Genomic DNA, 21,778 nt, shown 5'->3' on the forward strand with positions numbered 1-21,778 from the left:
CCCAATTTGAAGGGCATATGGGTCATTCGAGGAGAAACGGATAGGATAGGCCTGCTTCCCAGTGTAAAGAAGAGTGAGACACAAAAGAACCAGAGCTGTGAGCTCTGAGACAAGAGAGGGCAAATTGCAACAATGGCTTCTGTGACACTTTCCTTATGCTCATCTCTCGCAACCCATTGCAGAATCTCTCCAAAGCAAAACCCATCAACACCAACACTCTCTTTCTCTAACAATACCAATCTCACCTTTCTCTCTCTCTCTTCCCACAACCACTCTCGCTCTTCTTCTTCTTCTTCACACACATTCCATTTCCTCCCCAAATCCTCAGAATCAGAAGCAGCCGTGCTCGATTCAGAGACCCAATCCCCCGAAATCGATTCTCCAGAGCCTGAAGCTGCTCAAATCGTCGAAACCTCCTCAGAACAAGTACCCAAGCGTGAGCAAGTGTTCGCTGTGGTCATGGTGAGTAATGGCAAAACCGCAATGCTCTGTGCTTTCTTTTAGTGATTTTTGAGGTGACCCATTTGATAGTTTTATTGTTATTTTCTGTTTTTGGAGTAATTTTCTTGCGTACCCAGAAGATGTTTTGTACTGTTTTACATATATATTAGTGTAAAAAGATAGCTTATGTGTGTTTTCAGAGTAAATTTCAATCCCCAGTGTTATTTTCTTTCATAACTAATTAGTGTTTTAGTGTAATTTTGTCCAAAAATGGTATAGACTCACCAAATTTCACAACTTGTTGAGGTGGTAGATTGTAATTAGTACAAAATCACTTTTAATTTAGTGCAACATCACTTTTATTGTGCACCTATCACAACTTGCTACTTCCAACAATTGTGAAATTTGTAGTGTCATTAGACTTGTTGAATTTCGGGGCTACGGATGATATATTGATTATTATTTTTGTCGTTGTAGTGCTTTAAGGATATATACGAATCATTATGTTTATTCTTTGAGCGTGTTTGTTATGTTTCGGCCTTGTTTAGGTTGGATCACGGCAATACATTGTTTTTCCTGGTCGGTTTATATATACTCAGAGGCTCAAAGACGCTAATGTCAATGATAAGGTATGTATTGTATTCCTGTGAATTCTTGTTCATTATTGTTGATTGCTTGAAATCTTATCAAGTTTGTTGCACTTTTCGGAAAACTTAATAATGTATTATCCTTGTCTTGTCTTTAGTTGGGTTGTTTGATTGAAAACCTTTTTCAATGTGATAGCAGACATTTGTTTCTCAACATTTCTAATGCTCCTTGTATGTTGAATGACAAACACAATGCTACCCCTTTGTACAAATTATACTTTATGTTTAATTTATTTATTTCTTTTAGAAGCATTTTGTAATTATTAGTTCCTGGGCTTTCCTTGCGATATCAAAACTTCCTTTCTTATCAGGGAAAAAAAAAATTCTGTTATTGGCTCAATCCACCAATTGATTTATTAACCTACCAACCTTGTGTTCTAATTTTTTTTTGATAAGTTACCCCGTGTTCTAATATCAAACAATCATATGTCCCCAATCAACATAACTTGAATCTAATTATAAATTATCATTCCTAGTTTTCTTTTCTATCAGGACAAATGATATCTTGAGAACAGAAAGATAAGAATATGAGTGTGTTGTTTTGCATAGATTTTATTCTCTTGCATTGCTCTTTGGATATAGGAGATGGTTGTTTGACAAAATTCCTGAGAATATTACCCTTTCCATTAGCATTCCAAGTTTCAACTCTCATGAAACATGAAAATTCATCCCACATCTTAGGTAGAAATGTCAACTCTTGCATACTTTGTCTTTTTGAGAATCACTAATGTAATACAACAACAAAAGCAAAAGCTTTTGTCCCTAAATTCTCAACAAAGTAATTGGGGTTTGCCACATGTATTCTTTTGCCATTTTATCCTATCCAACATCATACTCTATCACCTCCTTAATTAACACATCCTTTTTTTATTACTTCTACTAATGTTATCTTAGGTCTTCTTCTACCTTTTTTTGTTCATTTGACTTAAATCAAATCACTCCTCACCGTTGCATTGATTGCTCTCTTTGCACATGAGCAAAGCATCTCAAGCACCTCTTCCTTATTTTTTCAACAATAGGAGTTACCCTTATCTTTAAACGAATTTCTTCATTTCATATCCTATTGTTCCCTATATTTTTACTTATCCATCTTAACTCTCATTTCAAATACATTTATTTTATGAACAAGTTGCTTCTTAACAGCCCAACATTCAATACCATATAGGGTAGCTGATCTTATAGCAGTCTTATAAATTTATTTCCTTTAACTTAATGAATATATTTTAATATCACACAATACTTCTGGTGTGCTACTCCATTTCATCCATTTTGCTCTTATACCGTGATTCACGTTCTCTTCTATCTCCCATTCTTTACAAATTATTGCACTCAAGATATTGAAAGCTCTCACTTGTTGGAATATCTTGACCATCAAGTTTTACAATCCCTTCACCTTTGTTTCTAATTTTTCTTTTCCATCTTCTAATACAAATAACCTATGTTGAGTGATTATTCTCTCTTCTAGCATCACTTTACTATTGCTACCCTCATTTTTTTGGGCTTGGGACTGGCAATGAGCAAAAGGACATTAAGCATTGACATTGGGGAGTTTAATTACTAATGTGATACTTAAATTTGAATTTTCACTGTTAATACTTAAGAGTAACTACATTGAATTAATTTTATAGACAAGAGTTTATATCTCACCCAAAAATATTATTATCAATGTTTAAAGAAGTTTTAAAATACTATCCATAATAGTAAAAAATGTTAGGTTCTGTTGCTATGAAATGGGTATGTATAAGTATATAAAACTATTTAAAACAAATCAAAGTTTATGTTTTGAAATATAGCGTTGTCTAAGATGTGGTATAAATTCAAATTCTAAGCACATCTAAACGATAACAATATAATTAATTCTCGTGAGTTTAAACTTTCAAAATCAGTAATCCTTTAAAGTTGAAAATTCTTAATAGCCGGATAGACCCTTATTGACTCTTCATGCAGGAACATATGCTAGTGACAGTGACTCCTTGTCTCATTACAAAAGAAAAGAAATAAAAAACAAATGGATTCTTTTGAGAGCAACAGATGTGGACTCACCTGAATTACTTTCTTTCAAAGAGCTCTTAAGAGTCTAATAATTTGGTCTGGAGAAGATGAGAAGAATTTATACCCTTATTACACTCTCAGCACTACGGGCATCCTCTAGGAAAGTAGAACACCACCTTCATGCTGGACTTGCTTTAGCACTATGATGCTTTCTGCATGCATATTGATGACAAACCGAAGTGATGAAATAGACAAACTTCTTGCATCAAACCTAGAGCAAAGAGTATAGCTTGTGGACATGTCTCTCTGCTGTTTAAAAGATAGCCTATGATCTTTAGAGAAATTTTTTATGAATCCCTTGGCATTTTTTGGCTTGTTCACAATGACTATGATCTGTTGAGAAACTTTCTTTTGTTTTAATATATTTACACTTTCTATAAACAGTAGAAATTTTAAATCATCGTGCTCATGTCACTGTGATTGCTTCTACACATGTTCAGAACTTGATGTTTTTGTTGAATGTCATCACAGCATTCCAGAGTTAAAGGCATCTCCTTATCTTAGCATATATGAATATGAAACTAGGATATCACACAGTAGAGATATGCCTTTGTGTCCCTATTTTACATTAAGAAGCTCTCATTCATACCCCAAAAAAGGTCAAAATGAAAGTGAAGAGCTCTTATGTTTCCTGCACACCTATTCTCCTATTTTATATTAAAAAGGGGCTAATTATAATTGTTTTGGAAAGGGTTATTAGTAGTATATGCAAAGTATGGCTCTCTAATCCATTCTAATGCATAGTGAATTTGAACATTAATGCTTTTCTTCTTCTCTTGGTATGATTGTGTCAAATATCTTCCCATAATAACATCCCAAAATCGATGCGGTTACAATTTTTCCCTTTTCAAACATAAAATTCTTTTGAGAATTACAGATTGTTATAATTTTTTTTTGATAAGTAAAAAAAATAAAAAAAAATTTAAATACAATATTATTAAAACAAAGAATGTAGTTCTCCAACGTCCAAATACAACATAAAGGTTGCACCGGATAGCGAGGAGAACGTATATCTAGGCTTCAATTAAACATAGCTGCACACACACAATTTGGTGTAAGCCAAATTAAGCTGTCGAAAGAATATGAAGCCCTTCCAAATAGATTAATAATAAGCACCCAAATTACTGTTATGAATGCATGGATGCTCTGTGTGACCACTTTGGTACTTAAACGCATTAGGTTTTTAAGTTTTTTCCAGGGCTGCTAGGCGTTATAATAATTATTTTCAGCATTTCAATGTAGTGAGCAAGTCCTGTTGCTGAAACATAAATATATCTGAATTTAGTTCAAGTGTAAAACAAGATGGTCTGTCTAGCTGCCTTAATGAGAGTATTCTTTAATTTCAATAGATTTAACTATGAAATTTTTTTTTATACTTATAAATTTTTTTTATTTTTATTTTAATGGAAGCTATGAATTTCTTATAACTTTGGCTTTTTGACTCAATTCAGTTGTTTGAATTTTCATTCTTGTGCAGATTATCCTAAACAAGGTGTTGCTCGTTGGAACCCGAAACAGTACCTACATTGGAAAACCAGTGGTGACTAATGCTGCTGTACATGCTGTAGTTGAAGAGCAGGTAGTTCATTATCTCCTGATACATAAAATTAATTGACCAAAACAGTTAGATACATATCATGTGTATCAGGAATGTAAGGCCTGATTATTGTTGTCATCTTCCTCCATGACCTTTACATCTTCAATGCAGGGTTTAAATCCCAAAGTAATTGTCTACAAGTATAAGAAGAAGAAAAACTATCGGAGAAATATTGGTCATCGACAGGTATCGTATGAAGTTTACTAGAATCATTGATGGTAAAGTAGCCACTGTTAAGGGTTTATTGCATATGTGTAACTCTGGTGAATGCTTATGAAGTTTACTAGTATCATTGATGGTAAAGTAGCCACTGTTAAGGGTTTATTGCATATATGTAACTCTGGTGAATGCGTAAACGCTTTGAAAAAAAAAAGGGGGTAAACTATGTATTTGGTCTCTATCCTTTACATTATATTTCAATTTAGTCTTTAACCTTTCAATTGTGTCAATTTGGTCTTCAACTTTTCAGTGCTGTGTCAATTTAGTCTCTATTGTTATCTCTTGAATAAAAATTGCCAAAATAAAATATTAATTTATTATCATATCAACAAAAACTAATTTTTTATTTTGGCCGTTAGTCATGTCATCAATTTACATCCAAGAGATAATGACAAAGACTAAATTGGCACGACACTGAAAAGGTTAGAGACCACATTGATATAATTGAAAAGTTAAGGATCAAATTAAAATATGGTACAAAGGATAATGACTAAATACGTAGTTTACTAAAATAAAAAATTGGCACTAAAACAAGGACTCAAGGAGTACAAGATTGCTACCATAGCATATATGCATTATGCACTTGGCATTAGAGGTGTTGCTCTCTTCCAACATATTTTCCTTGTAATTTCTCACTTGTTTGCAACCAAAAAAATGAACGCAATAATTTTATTTTAAGCTCACAGCAGTGTTGTGGGAGTAACTGTCCAGCCCCATGCAACGGGGGTTCTATGAAAGAATTGAACCCAACTGCTCCTTGGTGGTTTTAATTACCCCAGGTAGAGACACCTGTGGTCAAGCTTGAGACTGGAGTCGTGTTGCCTGCTAGAAAAATCTCCTTGATGGGTGAACCTCCCATTTTGCTATTTCCATCCTAGCTAAATCCACAAACACAGTGCAATAGTTCAAGTCATACGATTTACCTATATATAATTTAGCTATGTACTTTCATAAAAGAGCAAGGATTTGCTGCAAATCCTGCAAAATAGTGACGTGTCTATATCTTAGAACAACGCCTATCCTGTAAATTCAACGCCTTGCCTTGCCTTGGACAGGTGTTGTTCTCAGATATTGACGCGTTGCTATTTTGTAGGATTTGCTGCAATTTATGGTCTGTTTGGATTGAGAGAGAGAGAGAGAGGGGGGAATCGAGTAGAGTGGAATTGGCCCAAAATTAGAATATTTTCAGCCAACTCTACTCTACTCCCCTCTCTCCTCCGTACCTCCTTAATCCAAACAGACCCATAACTTGCAGCAAATCCTTGCTCTTCATAAAATATCTTTAATAAAATTTTAGAATGATTTGATTGTTACTCACTTTTGCAGCCAAATACAAGGATACGGATAACTGGTATCACTGGCTATGAGGACTATCCAGCTGTCACGCTTGAGTCGTAGGATTTCTTGGTGAGGTTAAGATTGACATCTAATGTTTTGTGGAGGCTTTGGTCTCACATTTTGTATGGAATTTCCTTTGTAGAGCCCCAGCCATGAATTATAAAAATTATATTGTGCCGAAATGAATTTTATTCAACTAGAATTTGTTGTGTACATCGTGTTTGATGCATATCAGTGAATTATGCTTTAGTGAGTTAACCTTTCTTGGCCCTCACACACGAGGTAGTGTCTCGTAATAGGTCATGTGAACCAATAATGAAGCGAGATTACGTCAAGCCACGTAGGCAATATTCCTCCACATTCAAACTATCATTTATATCAATTTCAAAGAACGTACTCCTGTTCATCAAAAAAAAAAAAAAAAGAAAGATAAAAGATAAAAAGAACGTACTCCTAATACAATATGGGTAATTTTATATCATCTTCCTCTTTTTTATTTTATTTTATTTTATTTATTTATTTTGGTACAATACCGACTAGTAGCCAACTCTCTATAATAGGTTACAAAAATATCACATTTGATAGTTTTATCCTCGTATTGTGTGGTACTAATATCACATGTGATTGTACTTTTGTCATATTTGGTAATTTTCTTATTATTATTTTTTTCACATTTGATGGTTCAATTGTCAAATTAAGTAGTATTAACATCACATTTGATAATATTTTTGTTACATTTGGTGGTACTTGAATTTTTTCTCACATTTGACAGTTTTATTGCTATATTGGGTAGTATCAACATCATATGTGATTACATTTGGTAATACTTTTGTCACATTCGGTAGTACTTTAATTATTTTTTCACATTTAATAGCTCCATTGTTACATTGAGCAGTATCAATATTACATGTGATTGTACTTTTGTCACATTTAGTGGTTCTCTTATTTTTTTTCTTATATTTGATGGTTACATTGTCACATTAGGCAATATTAAATCACATTTGATAATACTTTTGTCACATTCGGTGGTACCTTAATTTTTTTTTTTCACATTTGACAGTTTTATTGTTACATTAGGCAGTACCAATATTATATGCAAACTGTGACTGTAATTTTGTTCCATTCGGTGATTTTTTTTTTATAAAATTTTTCTCACATTTGATAGTTTCATTGTCACATTAGGCAATACTAAGATCATATTTGCCTATACTCTTGTTACATTTTATGGTACTCTAATTTTTGTTTTTTCACATTTGACATTTTTATTGTTACATTGGATAGTACTAATATCACATTTGACTGTATTTTTGTCACATTCAGTGGTATCATTATTTTTTTCTCACATTTGACAGTTTTATTGTCACATTGGGTAGTACCAATATCAAATTTGATTGTACTTTTGTCACATTTGGTGGTACCTTAATTTTCTATAATTTTTTTTTAACATTTGATAGTTTCATTGTCACATTGAATAATACCAACATCATATCTACTATACTTTTATCACATTTGGTGGGACCATTATTATTATTATTTTTTCACATTTGATAGTTTCATCCACATTAGGTAGTACCAATATCACTCATGATCGTACTTTTGTCACATTTGATGATTCCATCGTAACATCACGCTATACCAGTATCACATCTGACTATATTGTTATCACATTCGGTGACACCTTTATTTTTACTCACATTTAAAGGTTCAATTGTCATATTATGTAATACCAATCAGGGAGAGATAGAGACTGGGACGTATTACCTCCACAATTAAAATATATATAGGTACCAATTTTAGGAATTTTGTTCCATAAAATTACACTTTGACCCCATAACAATATTATTGATTCTTTAAGAGTAATGCTATAGTTACAAACTTTTCTACAACAATTTTACAAAACTTTTGATGTAGTAAATTCTTATTGGTTTGCATTTGGCTCATGACTTACATCATTTTTTAGTTACCAATAAACACACCACAAGTCGTAAAAAAAAATTGTAACTTTAGTATATTCCTCTTTTTAAAAACCATAAAAAAATTCATAGATCTAAAATCAAAAACAAAATATGCCATCCCAAAAAAATTAGCCCAATAGTAAAGCTAAAAACAATTAAGTTCAGTTAATCAATTTTATAAAAAACAAACAACCTGGCTTTTAAAAAAAATTTAAAACGAAATATTTTTTTCCTTACTCAAGAGATGCACACATAAAAAACACAAATAAATAAAAAAAATTTAAAACCCTTTAGTAGTTAAGTAGAAAAGTTGGAGGCCGAAGCTGTTGCACGCAATTTAATTTAAGGGAAATTGCATTTAACCCACTTGTGGTTTGACCCATTTTAACAAAGCCCACTTGTGGTTTAAAACTTATCACTTAACCCACTTGAGGTGCCATCCGTTAGACACCTGTTACCTACCTCTGTCTTTTTCGCTAGAAAATCCCCTTTACTATATAAGCCAAAATTAGAACCTAAATAGAACCTCCAAAAAGAAGAATGAGCTCTCTCTCTCTCTCTCTACCTTAGAATCCTTAAAAATCCCCAAACCCATTATCCCTCTCTCTTTACTTCAATTGCCTGATTGAGTTCAAGTTCGCTAGGTCCCTATTCATTGTCGTTGTTCTCCAAGTGGTTTTGTGGTTGTGTGTTTATTTTGTCTTGATCTATTCATGGTGATGAATTGGAACTCTTGGGTTCTCTAATGGCTGGTTTTTAGAAACAGTGGTTGTTTCTTTGTATTTGGATTTGGATTTTGATTTTTGAGGTATATTTGATGATATGTGGTTTTTTTTATTTGGATTTGTGGGTTGTAGTGCTTGGCTGGTGGTGTGGATGGGGGTTAGTGGTGGAGATTGGATTTGTGGGTTGTAGTGCTTTGCAAAGGAGCTCTTGCTGGTATTAGGAAAGCCTCTTGGTAGACAAACAACACATAAAAAATGTAAGGTGGGGTTGCTTTAGTTTTGGGTTATGTGCTGATAGATTAAAAGCTTCAAAACATCTCTTTGGTGTATTTTATTCCTAATTTTTTTTCTCCCTAAACAATCACAACTAAGGACACACAAATCCACACCAATGCCGAGACTACCCAATACCCACCCAAAACATTTGTTTACTGCCCTTCGTATGAACATTTGCAAAAGTTTTTCACAGTTTCAACAGCATCATCTGCAGAGGTTTCTTATCTTTGCCCTTTTTTCATACATTTGAATTCATAAATGGAAACCCTGAAGCACAAAAAGTCAAAACTAACTTGTGCTAGGGGATTATTCATATTAATGGATGAATTTGCGAAATTTTGATCTTGAGATTTTTAGTATAAATGGATTTTTTTTGGAGCTCTGAATTCAAAAGAGTAGATGGAGGAGAGAGACAAAAAATATTATTGAAAAGATATTTTTACCCTTGTTTTTCTAACGAAAAATGGTGAGGTGGGTTATGAATATCTAACAGATGACACCTCATGTGGGTTAAGTGACACTTTTAAACCACGGGTAGGCTTAGTTAAAACTGGCCAAATCATAGGGTGGGTTAACTGCAATTATCCCTTCATTTAATTATTAAATTACTAAAATCCTTAAACCCTTCAATTTCCTTTGAAGAAACGTTTCAATTTTACCAAAAGCAAATAACCTGACCCGATTCTTTCAATGTTTTTTGCCCTTTAATAACCACTTCATTAATATGAATCAAACAAAAATAGCATTAATAGGAATCAAACAAAACTAGCAAGTCCATACCATCTCGTTCTTCTACTAGAGGAATATTTCTGATGTGATGGTATATTATTAACTAGCAGCGGCACAATTCCTCTACTAGAAGAATGAGATTGTACATTATTAATTTTTTTTAAAATTTTAAAAATCGTATCTTTCTCTTCTCATGCAAAAAAATCACCCATTTTCTTCTTTAAAAACACAAAGAAAGAATAAAAAATGTTTTGTATAAGCTACAGTAACTTGTGTATTTGCACAAGTACGGTAGCAAAATCCCATTTTGCAAAATTGATTCATAAACTGATGTGGGTTTTTTCTTTATTTTTTTGGTGTTGATTGGGCAAATTTTGGTTGCTATACTATTTTAACTCTTTTGATGTGAATGCTATATGGAACTATTTTTCCACAAGTTCACATATGAAAGGATAAAGAATTTATTACTTCTACTACATTGAAATCTATTATAAGTATCTTGACTACTACTTACTCTGCTACTTGCTCATCACAAGAAGGAAAAAAAATTAATTTACAACGAAATCCACTACAATGTGTTTCCTTCACATCTATATTTGAATACCATCATGGCAATAATTGAAAAAGAGAGAATCAAAAGCATCTTGCAATGAGCCTGCATGTCTGGATCATTCATTCCTAAGTTCTCAAGAGGGCAACTTCTAACTTGTAGGAACTTTTTATTGTCCCTTCTGCAACTCAAGTGGTAAGTAAAATATCTACACTTATATGGTATGGCTATCAACACGTAGAAAAATGAGATGTTCAGAAGGGCACATCTCTTTGCATAGCACCTCAACTATTCATCTATATAGCTAAAATGATTCAACAATTTTGACTCATCTAGCTCAAACTGAAAATATTTGCAAGTTCAAAATCATATAAATAAGTTTAAAAGAAATTAAAAAAAAAAAAGCAATGACATGCTAAAAAATAAGGATATGATGAACCTCTAAGAGGTTTCTTATAATCTGAAAGTTGAGTAATAATGTACATGTGAAATGACTGCTGTTGCAATTGATATTGGGCTTCTTCTAGAATTTAGGAAAAAGAAGATTCATTAATATAAACAATTGCAGACTAAAGAAAAATATCAACAAACCTATTATCAAAGCACATGAAAATTTCAGTCACACTCAACACCATATTATCTCACATTTGTAAGTTACTCTATATTGTGGTCTCTAAACTATACAATCATTTTCAAGTATTTGTGCAGCTTGTTTCATCTAAGTTGGAGCCAGTTAATCTAAAATCCAACTTTAACATAAAAGTCCAAAAACATGTCTTATTTTCATCTTATATTAAACATTAGATCAATATGCCTTGCATTAATTTTTAGGGAAAATGCAGATGAATGGGGTAGATGGAGAACCAGTAGCAAGATTAAGAGCAAATGCCTTCAAGGAGAATATGAAGACCACTTCGGGTATTTTTCTGCAGGTCAAAGTGGAATTTATCAAATATAACATATAATAAAGACATTATAATTAAAGTGACAAACACAAAAAGAATAGAAGAGTTAAAAATAAATTACTATCCTAAAAATTTATAAGAAAATATTTAAATGCAAGCATTTTATTCTTAGCATTATGTTTGAATTCTGATTATTTATGCAATATTTCAATTTTCATCTTAATAGTGTGCCTAAAAAGAGAGAAAAACGAGACAATATATTAATAGCTTATGAAAGCTTGTATTTGTGTTAAAACACAAGAGCTTGTTTAGACACCAAATTAAAAAAAAATTAGTGCTTGATTACTTTTACTCTAACTTATCTAACTGCGGAACAAGAGTAAATGAAGTGCAATCACCGGATCTACTCTAGTGCATACACATGAACAATAAACAAGAGCTTGTTTAGACCCCAAATTAAAAAAAAAAAAATTACGACTAGATTGCTTTTACTCTAACTTATCTAAGTACGGAACAAGAGTAAATGAAACGTAATTACTGGATCTACTCTAGTGCATACACATGAACAATAAAAAATTAAAGTACAAGAGCAAGGGAAGAGAGATGCAAACACAAGATAACACCAAAACATGTTATCGAAAAGAAAACCGAAGAACTTGTCGAAAAACCTCTTCGTGACCCTCCAAGTCGAAATCTATCGACTAGTAAATAAGTTGGAGTACAAAAATAACAAAAGACCTTCTAAGTCTCGTCTACTCAATGTACTTGAGCCCTCTAAGCTCTTGCTACCAACAAACTTCTCGAAGTCTTATCTTCACTAACTTTCCGGATCCCGTAATACGCCCGATTACATCCGCCAAGCCTCACTGGCTTCTTTTGGCAAATCCCCAAAGCTTCCTAAGCTCCAAAACACTTTCTATACTCTGAAAAGGTGTGAGTTATGTTTGAGTACAAATCTTCTCTCAAGGTATGACAATGGGAGAGGGAAGGAGAAGATGCTAGAATGATTTCTCACTAAGGATTAGTAGCTCTCTCTTTAAAAGATGGGTGTGTTGTGTTGTAGAAAATTTATCTAGGGTTTTTCTCTTTGAATAGCCTCTCTTACTTTTGTGGGTAATGAAGGTATATATAGTATGGGTGAAGGGTAAGAAAGTTACACTTAAAAACCTCTAGGTAGAGAGTTTCGCAGGTACCTCGCGAGATAGCCTGTCTCGCGAAGCACTCGGGAAATGCAGCTTGACACTTGACTCTTCAGCTTCCAGCATGTGCTTCTCACGTGACTTTTTCGCGGGTTACTCTTCTTGCCAACTTCTTGCGAGCTAGTTGTGAAATTGCATTGATTTTTATTTCATGCTCGATTCTTCACCAAAGTAATACTAAACCCAATACAATAAAATCCCACAAAATCCTAGGAACAAAATTAATGCAATTACAACACTTTTTGTCATGGAATAAAGCCAACATAAAATATAGTTGTAAATCATAACTTTACAGCTTATATGGTTATATTCCTACTTGTTAGAGACATATTTTATGTAATTGGCTAATCCTTTGATAAAATGCACTTTACTTGTAATTGGGTAGATCTAGGATTGATTTAAGACTTCAAGAAACATGTGTTCAAGTCAAGTGTTAAAACCATGAAGATCTGACTAAGAAACAAGTAAAGAAGAGCTGTTCATTAAAGCTCAACAACAATCTTGACAAAAAGACTTCAATCGAGATTTAATGTTGAAACTCGACACAAGCCGTTTCTGTTGAGACTTATGAAATCAGAAATCTCAGATCTGATTTTCGACCCATGCACAAATATTTGTATAGGGTTTCTTTTCTCACAACCCTAGACATATATAAGGTTTATTTTAAAGGCCGTCACTAGAGAGAAGTGGATGCAGAAAGTGCCTTAGTTCATTATTCTCTCTAAAAAAGCTACTGCTTTTTTACGTCAAGGGTTTTGTGACCAAGGAGCTTCCTAATCTTCATTGTTGATGAACTGAAGAACTTTGTAGCCAACAATCTCTTCAAGTTACTGGAGTTAGTCACGTACTAGGATCCGTGCATCATTAGTTAGTCACGTACTAGAAAATTCATGCATTGAACGGAAAGATTGCCGCTATAATATAAGTCCAATTGGGTATTAGGGTAAGGATTCAACTATAGGTTGGTATTTTGGGATAGGCCAAAGGGTTTGGTAAAATTCTTTATACTTGTAATCGCTTGTGATTGATAATAGTGGATTCTTGAGAGTGGCGATCTTAAATTCACTCGGTGGAGTTTTGCCTTAGTGATTTTTTCCATTCGTAAACAAATCACTTGTGTCAAATTTATTTTTCATTGCATTTAGTATAATTAGTAATTTGTTTGTGCTACCACGCTATTGCATGTAATTTGATCTAATTAATTAATTTGTAAGTGGTCAATTCATTTAAACCCAACAAGTGGTATTAGAGCGGACACACTCTAATTAGGTTTTAATCTTTGTTGTGTGATCCATTGACCCCTATTTGTCATGAATAGAGGACAATCTCTTATTATACATTCTTTATTTGATGGCACTAGTTATGCATACTAGAAAGTGTGCATGAGAGTTTTCTTGTAGTTTTTAAATGAGAAGGTCTGGCAAGTTGTGAAAATTGGCTGAGTGAAGCTAAAGGAAGCGTTGACTGATTGGGATGTGGCTAAGATCAAAGTGGAAAACTTCAACAGCAAAGCATTGAATGCCCTATTCAATGCGGTGACCAATGAGGAGTTTAAGAAAATATCCTCAACTGAAACTACAAAGGAAGTATGGACCATCCTCTAGACAACCTATGAAGGGACTAAGGCTGTCAAGGATTCAATGCTTCAAAGGCTCACGCCTAGCTTTGAGGAGATAAAGATGGAGGAGGATGAGAGGTTCAATGAGTTCTATGCCAAGCTAAAGGACATAGTGAACTCAGCATTCAATCTTGGTGATCATATTCCCGAGCTCAAGATTGTGAGAAGGGTGCTCAGATCTCTCCTTGAGAGATTTCATGCCAAGATAACAATGATTGAAGAATTAAAGGACATTGAATTGAGTTTGATGGAGTTGATTGGTAACTTCCAAACTTATGAATTGAGTTTGACTAGACTTGGGAAAGGAGCCAAAAGTAAGAATATGGCACTGAAGGCTAATAAGACTGATGAGTCTTCAGATGATGAAAATTCCAAGATGAAGTCTTACATCACTAGGCAGTTCAAGAAGTTCATAAAGAATGACAATGTGAAAGGTTTTGACAAGGACTGTAAGCAATGCAGTGCTTTTCAATTCAAAAGTCAAGACAAAGGGAAGAAAGATGCTAAGGATGGTGGTTAATGTACTATTCCCTCCGAACCAAAGTGCTTCAGAAGTCAAGGTTTTGGACACATGAAACAGGAATATCCAACATATCTTAAGTCGATTGGGAAAAGCAAGGCTTTTACTGCTACCTTGAGTGATATCAAGCATGAGACTAAGTCAGATTATAGTGATGACGAGGGAGTCTTGAGTGCTTTCACTGCCACAGTGGATCCAACTGAGGGGATCGTAGAAGCAGTGGATGAAAAAGAGGACTAGATGGAATCCAAGTTTGAGAAGATGGATGAACATGATGACGTCCATACAACCTATGCAAAGTTATACAAGGTATCTGAAAAGTATGAGAAGTTGTATAGGTTGTCTACTAAGAAGCTTAGTGAAGTGGAGCTAGAACGAATGGAGCTATCCACAAAGGTTGAAGAAGCCAATCAAACCATTGGAGCACTGAGGTTCGAGAACAACTTCTTGGCTGAAAGAACCAAGAAGCTTGAAGCAGAATTGTTCCAAGTTCGAGCTCAGTTGGAGAGGACTTCCAGTGCAAAGCTGGATGAAATGCTGAACCTCTAGAAATCAGCTTTTGACAGAACCGACTTGGGGTATGAACTCTCTAACTCTTCTCATATTGCCTTTTCTAGTAGAACTGTTCTTGTCTCACCTGCTAATAATGAAAATCTTAAGAAGAATGAAACTAAATCTGAGATAGCTAGTGAGAACAACATAGACAAGGGCAAATCTATTCTAGGAGCACCTCCTAAGATAGAGAAGAAAGAGACTAGGAACCCTAGAACAAAGAAAGACAATAAGAAAAAGTCTTAACAAAAGAAGCTGCATTTTTGTCATCACTGTGGAGCTTCGGGACACACTCGTCGAAATTGTTATAAGTGGTTAGCCACTCAACAAAGCAATAGTGTGTTATCATTTGGTGGTCAAGGTAAGATTCCACCATCTTTGGGTCTTCTTGGAGATCTTCTCAAGGCTCTCTTGTTCATTTTGAACTTGAACGGTTTCAATTCTTCCCCCTCACCTATTGAACAAAGGTTCAACTTTAGGAAAAGATCTTCCTCCAATTCCAAAGTGTGGAAGGAAAAAGGCTTCAAGTGATTAAGTCACTTCCTTTGTCTCTTGTTCTTGCATTACTTGTTTGTTTTGCTTTCTTGTTTTTGAGTTGGTTTAGTTTTATGCTTTATACATTTACATGTTTTTGTTTGTTTATTTCTGTTTTGTTTTATTTTTTTTTATATAAAAATTGAAAAAAAAAAATCAGAAAAATACAAAAATAGTGTGTGTTTGTGCATATTGGTACTTGTGTACCTTGGATGGCCATTGAAATAAAGTTTTTTAAACTTTGTATTCCTTGTAACTTAGATGAGCATTTTAATGCACAATTAAGCAAGTGAGCTTTGTGGCTCGTGTTGGTGATGAGTACGATTAAGTAATCTTTTACACTTAATACTCATATCATTCTTTTTGACGGGAAAGACTAGAAAATCCTAAGAGAAAGGCATAAATAACTATCTCACCACTAAAGCCCACCAATCATGTATAACATCTGTGTGCTTCAGTATAGCAAAATTGTGATGTTTTGGCTTACATAATTGGGTATTTCTTTTCTCTCTTATATGCCCATGCATGATATGTTCAAAAAGAAAAAAATGCAAAGAATATACAAGCAAAAAGAATCAAAATGCTTTGAATATGGTTGTAAGTGTGTTTCTAGGAGATGTGGGAGTTATATGATGTAACTCAAAGGTGATAGTCCCCATCAAACATATGATTGTATGTGAGTGTATTAGATTCTCTCATATCTCAAATCATTATAATATGAGAAACTCGTGCACACTTGTTATGTTTTCACACACAACACGTAAACTCTTTGCTACTTTTGATACATGTGCAGGTACAATGTGATTTGGCCATCATAGGAGATACATGTGTTGATATATTTTCACTAAACTGTCTTAACTTGTTTTTGAAATATAAAATTGGTTAGACTTGTTCAGTGTGTGCGTGTGCTTTTGGATCTATGGATGCTATGCTTATATGTTGAGAGATGTTTTTGAGAGCTTAATATATTGATTGGATCTTTGTTTGAGTAGCTTGCTTGTTGCATTCATCTTTATATGTTTTTCCTCCCTTGAAATACTTCTTTTCTTCAAGCTCGAAAACTCCTCGACAAATCCTCGACAGATTCCATTTCTATCGAGCTTTCTTTCTTCAATCTTGATGGAATCTCAATAGATCTTTGATCCATCGAGATTTTTGGGTTTCTTCTTGATAGCTTCTCGATCCATCGAGCTAAATTTTTGTGCATTCTATTTGCCCGATAGATTCTTGACAGATTCTCGATCCATCGAGACCCTCTTTTGCCGTCGACAGATCCTTGACAGCACCTCGACAGATTCAATTTTGTCGAGATTTAGTGCTTGACAGATCTCGATAGCTATCTCGATCCATCAAGTTGCGTTTTCTATATATAGCTGAGGCACGATTTTAGATCTCATTTTTTCACTTCTCTCTTGATAGAAAACTCTCTCACTCAACCCAAACCTCTTTCTCTCTCTCAAATCTCCTCACCCAAGTGTTCTTTGGCCTAGATCAAGCTCTAAACACTTGGTAAGTGTTCTTAATCTCTTATTTTTCATGCATTCATGTATTTTTAGACCTAGGTTTTGGGTTTTTGAAATTTTTGTGAAATTTTTGGGTTGGGTTGTGTTGATTTGTTGCTATATGCTCATGCATTGCATTATAACAATGTTTCATGCATATTAGATGTGTGTGATTGATTATTGTTGTGAGTGCTGATAGGTTTGGATTGGGTTTTGCCCATGATGCTTTTAATTTTTGCACGTCACATGTTCATGCATTTTTCATGCGTACGTTCTTATCTGTTCTCTTTCCTTTTTGAGTATGTGTTGTGTTTCCTTCTTCTTCTCTCTCTCTCTCTCTCTCTCTCTCTCTCTCTTGGATAGACTGCGTTATGGCACCCAAACAGTGTAAATCTACTCTGGCTCGGAACCCTCGTCAAGGTTCCAGGTCATCTTCTTTTGATGCTCCCATCCCTTTTCATATTTGGTTCCTTGATGAGAAGGCCCAAACAAACTTCTTTGAGAACTTCAAGAAACATGGCGTTCATCTGGAACACCAGGTTATTCTGTCGAATTTTACTAACACTCCACTACCCGAAGTCATTCGGACTCGGGGATGGGAATCTCTCTGTGAGAAACCCTCGTGATGTCCCGTCATATTTATTCAGGAGTTTTACTCCAACATCGGGGTCGATAACTCTGTGTCTCAGTTTGTTACCAAATTTCGAGGTACACGTATCGTAGATACTCCTGATCTTATATCCGAGGTACTACACTTTCCTATGGTAGCGCATCCTGACTACCTTGGCTGTGATTGTCTACGGACTGTGTCTAGAGACGAGCTTCTCTCTCACTTTTGTGAGACTCCTTCCATATGGGGTGCTAGACTAAACACTCCATGTATGGGTTTTGCTAAAGGCCCGAGATTCCTTAACATGGTGATGACATTCACTTTCACACCATTGTCTCACTATAACTCCATCACTGAGCCTCGTCCTCATTTTCTTCTTTCTTGGATGAAGGATCTTTCTATGGACTTTCCATCTCACTTCATCACATCTATTTGTTAGGATATATGTGTTTCACTTGTTTAGAACATATGTCATTCATTATTTATGTAATTGGCTAATCCTTTGTCAAAACACACTTTACTTGTAATTGGGTATGATGGGACTGACGAAGTCAAACACAGACGAGATCGACTCCACAGATGAACCTGACCGATTATCCACATTACTGACGAGGATGATTAAGATCATTCAATGTTGCCAATAATGTCTCGGACGGTTATGAAACCAGCTGGACAAGCCGTTGGAAACATATTGAATGCCATTATTCAGTTGAAGACGTTATCAAGAAAGACATTAACACCACAGTACCATCCACAACGGCTAGAATCTAGAGGGATATATAAAGCCCTCACAATACCAATGCAAGGTACATACATAGACACAAGATATACTGAGTTATTTTTGGTTTTTATTGTTATAAACCTTCTTCCACACTAACTTTGGCACCGAAGGCGTTGTGGCAGGCACCACACCGGTGACCATTTGAGCGAACTCTTGCTTCCGTCGTGATGCAGGAGTGTGATCGGCCTTATCTGGACGAACTCATAACGACTGACGAAGTTTTGCTTCATCAGTTTGGCGTCGTTTGTGGGAACCGACATTCTCGTACTACGGTTCGAAAACGCAGTTCCTACCAACTTCGATATCCGGATGGAATCCAACCAGGATTTAGCGGCCTTGGCCCAGCAAGTTCAAGCTCTTGCGGCCACCATTGAAGAACTCACTAGACATAATTAGGAGATGAGACAAAGGCTTCAGCAGGAGGAGAACCGATCAAGAGTTGTCCAAGAGGATGAGGGGGATAGCCATGGGAGAAGTGACCGACGAAGGACCATCACTCCAGAGGAACAACATTCTGATCTCCTCTAGGAAATGAGAAAGGAGATGGACGAATTAAGAATTCCATCAAGGAGAAGATGGATTGGAGCCTAGATAGAATGGTTAGGGCAACAGATTCACCCTTTACTATGGCAGTCTTAGAACAACTAGTACGAGCAAAGTTTAGGTTACCTCAACTAGAGCCTTTTGATGGGCTTAAGGATCCCCAAGATCACCTTAATACCTTCAAGACGACACTGGGCCTTCAACAGCCCCCTGATGAAATAATGTGTCATTCCTTTCTTACTACACTGAAGGGAGCTGGAAGAGAGTGGTTCACAAGACTGCCCACTTCATCCATTGACAGCTTTGAACAGTTAAGTAGCACCTTTCTGCGCCATTTCATCGGAGGGCAACATCCTAAAAGACCAGCGGATCACCTACTCACTATTAAGCAAGGGGAGAGGGAGACCTTGCAGTCATACGTGAAACGCTTCACTCAAGAGACCCTAGAAGTGGACAATGTAGACGACAAGGTACAGCTGACGACATTTAAAGCAGGGCTTAGGTCCAGAGAATTCGTCGTCTCACTGGCAAAAAATCTGCCTCGGACGATGGCAGAGATGCTTCTGAAGGCCTAAAAGTACATCAATGCCGAGGACGCACTGGCAGCCATAGTGGACGAGGAAAGGCCAAGAAAGGAGGGAAGGAAGGAAAACGAATGTAGGGGGCAAAAAAGGGAGTGCCCAGGCTGTCGAAGAAATGACATAGATAAACGAAAGGACAAAAAAGCTCCACGAACGGTAAAATTCACCCCTCTAATTATGCCTATTGACAAAATTTTGACACAGATTTAGGATAAACATTACCTTCAGTGGCCGAGACCTTTACATTCGTCCCCTAACATGCGTGACAAGAACAAATACTACCGATTCCACAAGGATTATGGCCATTACATGGAGGATTGTCGAGACTTGAAAGGACAGATAGAGGAGTTAATACAGAAAGAAAAACTGCAAAAGTATGCGAAGAAGGGAGAGTCCAGCAGGATCAGAGACGACAACAAGAGCCAGCGCGAATCCTCATCCAAGAATGAGATCTGTCCATCCCAAACACCACAGGATGTGATCGGGGAGATAAGTACAATTGCGGGAGGGCCATTCATGGGGGGATCATATAAATGCCTCAAGAAAACATGCTAGAGACAAGTAAATAGCGTCCATATGGAACCCCCATTCAAGCAGAGACGGAAAAACCAAGACATGTTTTTCAACGAAGAGGATGCTCGGGGAGTAAGGCAGCCACATAATGACCCCCTGGTTATAACGCTCACAATCGAAGGGTTTAACACCAAGAGGATCCTTGTAGACAACGGCAGCTCCACAGACATCATGTACTTACCGGCCTTCCAACAGTTGAAACTAGATCCTAGGAGATTGCGCCTGTTTGACTCCCCCTTCGTCAGCTTCAGCGGGGACAAGGTATACCCCAAGGGCATAGTGACGCTAAAAGTCACAGTAGGGACCTACCCGAAGTAGCTGACCTGTCAGTTGGACTTTCTGGTGGTAGATTTCCCCTCTTCATATAATGTAATCATTAGGAGACCCACGCTTAACAGGTGGAAGGCGGCCGCGGCCACGTCCACCTACTGCCTAAAGGTGAAATTTCCAACTGAGGACGGTGTCGGCGAGGTGAAAGGGGATCAGGTCTTGGCTAGGGAATGCTACCAGGTTGTATTGGCTACGAAGGAAAACCACACATGGACAATTGAGAAGGAAAAAGAAGACAAAGTAGAAGTTTTGGAAGCAGTGGAACTTGTCGAGGGAGAGACTGCCAAGATGACGAGGATAGGAACAACCTTAAGCCCCGAGATGAGGACGAAGCTCATTGAATTCCTCAAGGAAAACCTGGATGTCTTTGCATGGAGTCATGAGGATATGCCCAGCATATCACGCCAGGTCATCCAGCACGAGTTGAATGTGGATCTCGGGAGAAAGCCCATCCAACAAAGACAACGAGTGTTTCCCCTGAACAAAGCCAAGCGATCACTGACGAAGTAAACAAGTTGTTGCAAGCAGGCTTCATTCGGGAGGTTTATTATCCCGAGTGGCTGGCCAACGTCATGCTGGTGAAAAAAGCGAATGGGAAATGGAGAATGTGTGTGGATTTCACGGACCAAAACAAGGCTTGCCCAAAGGACAGTTTCCCCCTGCCTAGGATAGACTAGTTGGTAGATTCTACGGCTGGGCATAAGCTACTGACGTTCATGGATGCCTTTTTAGGATACAACTAGATAAAGATGGCTGAGGAAGATCAAGAAAAAACTGCTTTCATCACGAGCCAAGGGCTCTACTACTATAAGGTGATGCCCTTTGGATTGAAGAACACAGGGGCAACATACCAAAGATTAGTAAACAAGATGTTTAGCAAGCAAATTAGCAGAAACATGGAGGTGTATGTGGACGATATGCTCGTCAAGAGCAAAAAGGAATTTACACACCTGGATGATTTGGAAGAGACATTTAACACCCTCAAAAAATATCAGATGAAG

At 36.1% G+C, this 21,778-nt stretch overlaps 1 protein-coding gene and 1 non-coding gene across 2 annotated transcripts; one reads left to right on the top strand and one right to left on the bottom strand.

Annotated features, from left to right (window-relative positions):
• The first annotated feature begins 19 nt into the window (after window positions 1-19).
• On the top strand, window positions 20-6,552 carry LOC142621158 (large ribosomal subunit protein bL21c). Its single transcript, XM_075794476.1, has 5 exons — window positions 20-462; window positions 990-1,070; window positions 4,618-4,719; window positions 4,849-4,923; window positions 6,283-6,552. The coding sequence occupies exons 1-5, from the start codon at window positions 133-135 to the stop codon at window positions 6,352-6,354; spliced, it is 660 nt and encodes a 219-aa protein (XP_075650591.1). The 5' UTR covers window positions 20-132; the 3' UTR covers window positions 6,355-6,552.
• LOC142622988 (small nucleolar RNA snoR136) lies at window positions 4,088-4,232 on the bottom strand. The gene has a single exon (XR_012842020.1). It is a non-coding gene; the product is annotated as a small nucleolar RNA snoR136 (small nucleolar RNA).
• Window positions 6,553-21,778: the final 15,226 nt, after the last annotated feature.

Source organism: Castanea sativa, chromosome 1, assembly GCF_040712315.1.
Source record: "Castanea sativa cultivar Marrone di Chiusa Pesio chromosome 1, ASM4071231v1".
NCBI classification, from domain to species: Eukaryota; Viridiplantae; Streptophyta; class Magnoliopsida; order Fagales; family Fagaceae; genus Castanea; species Castanea sativa.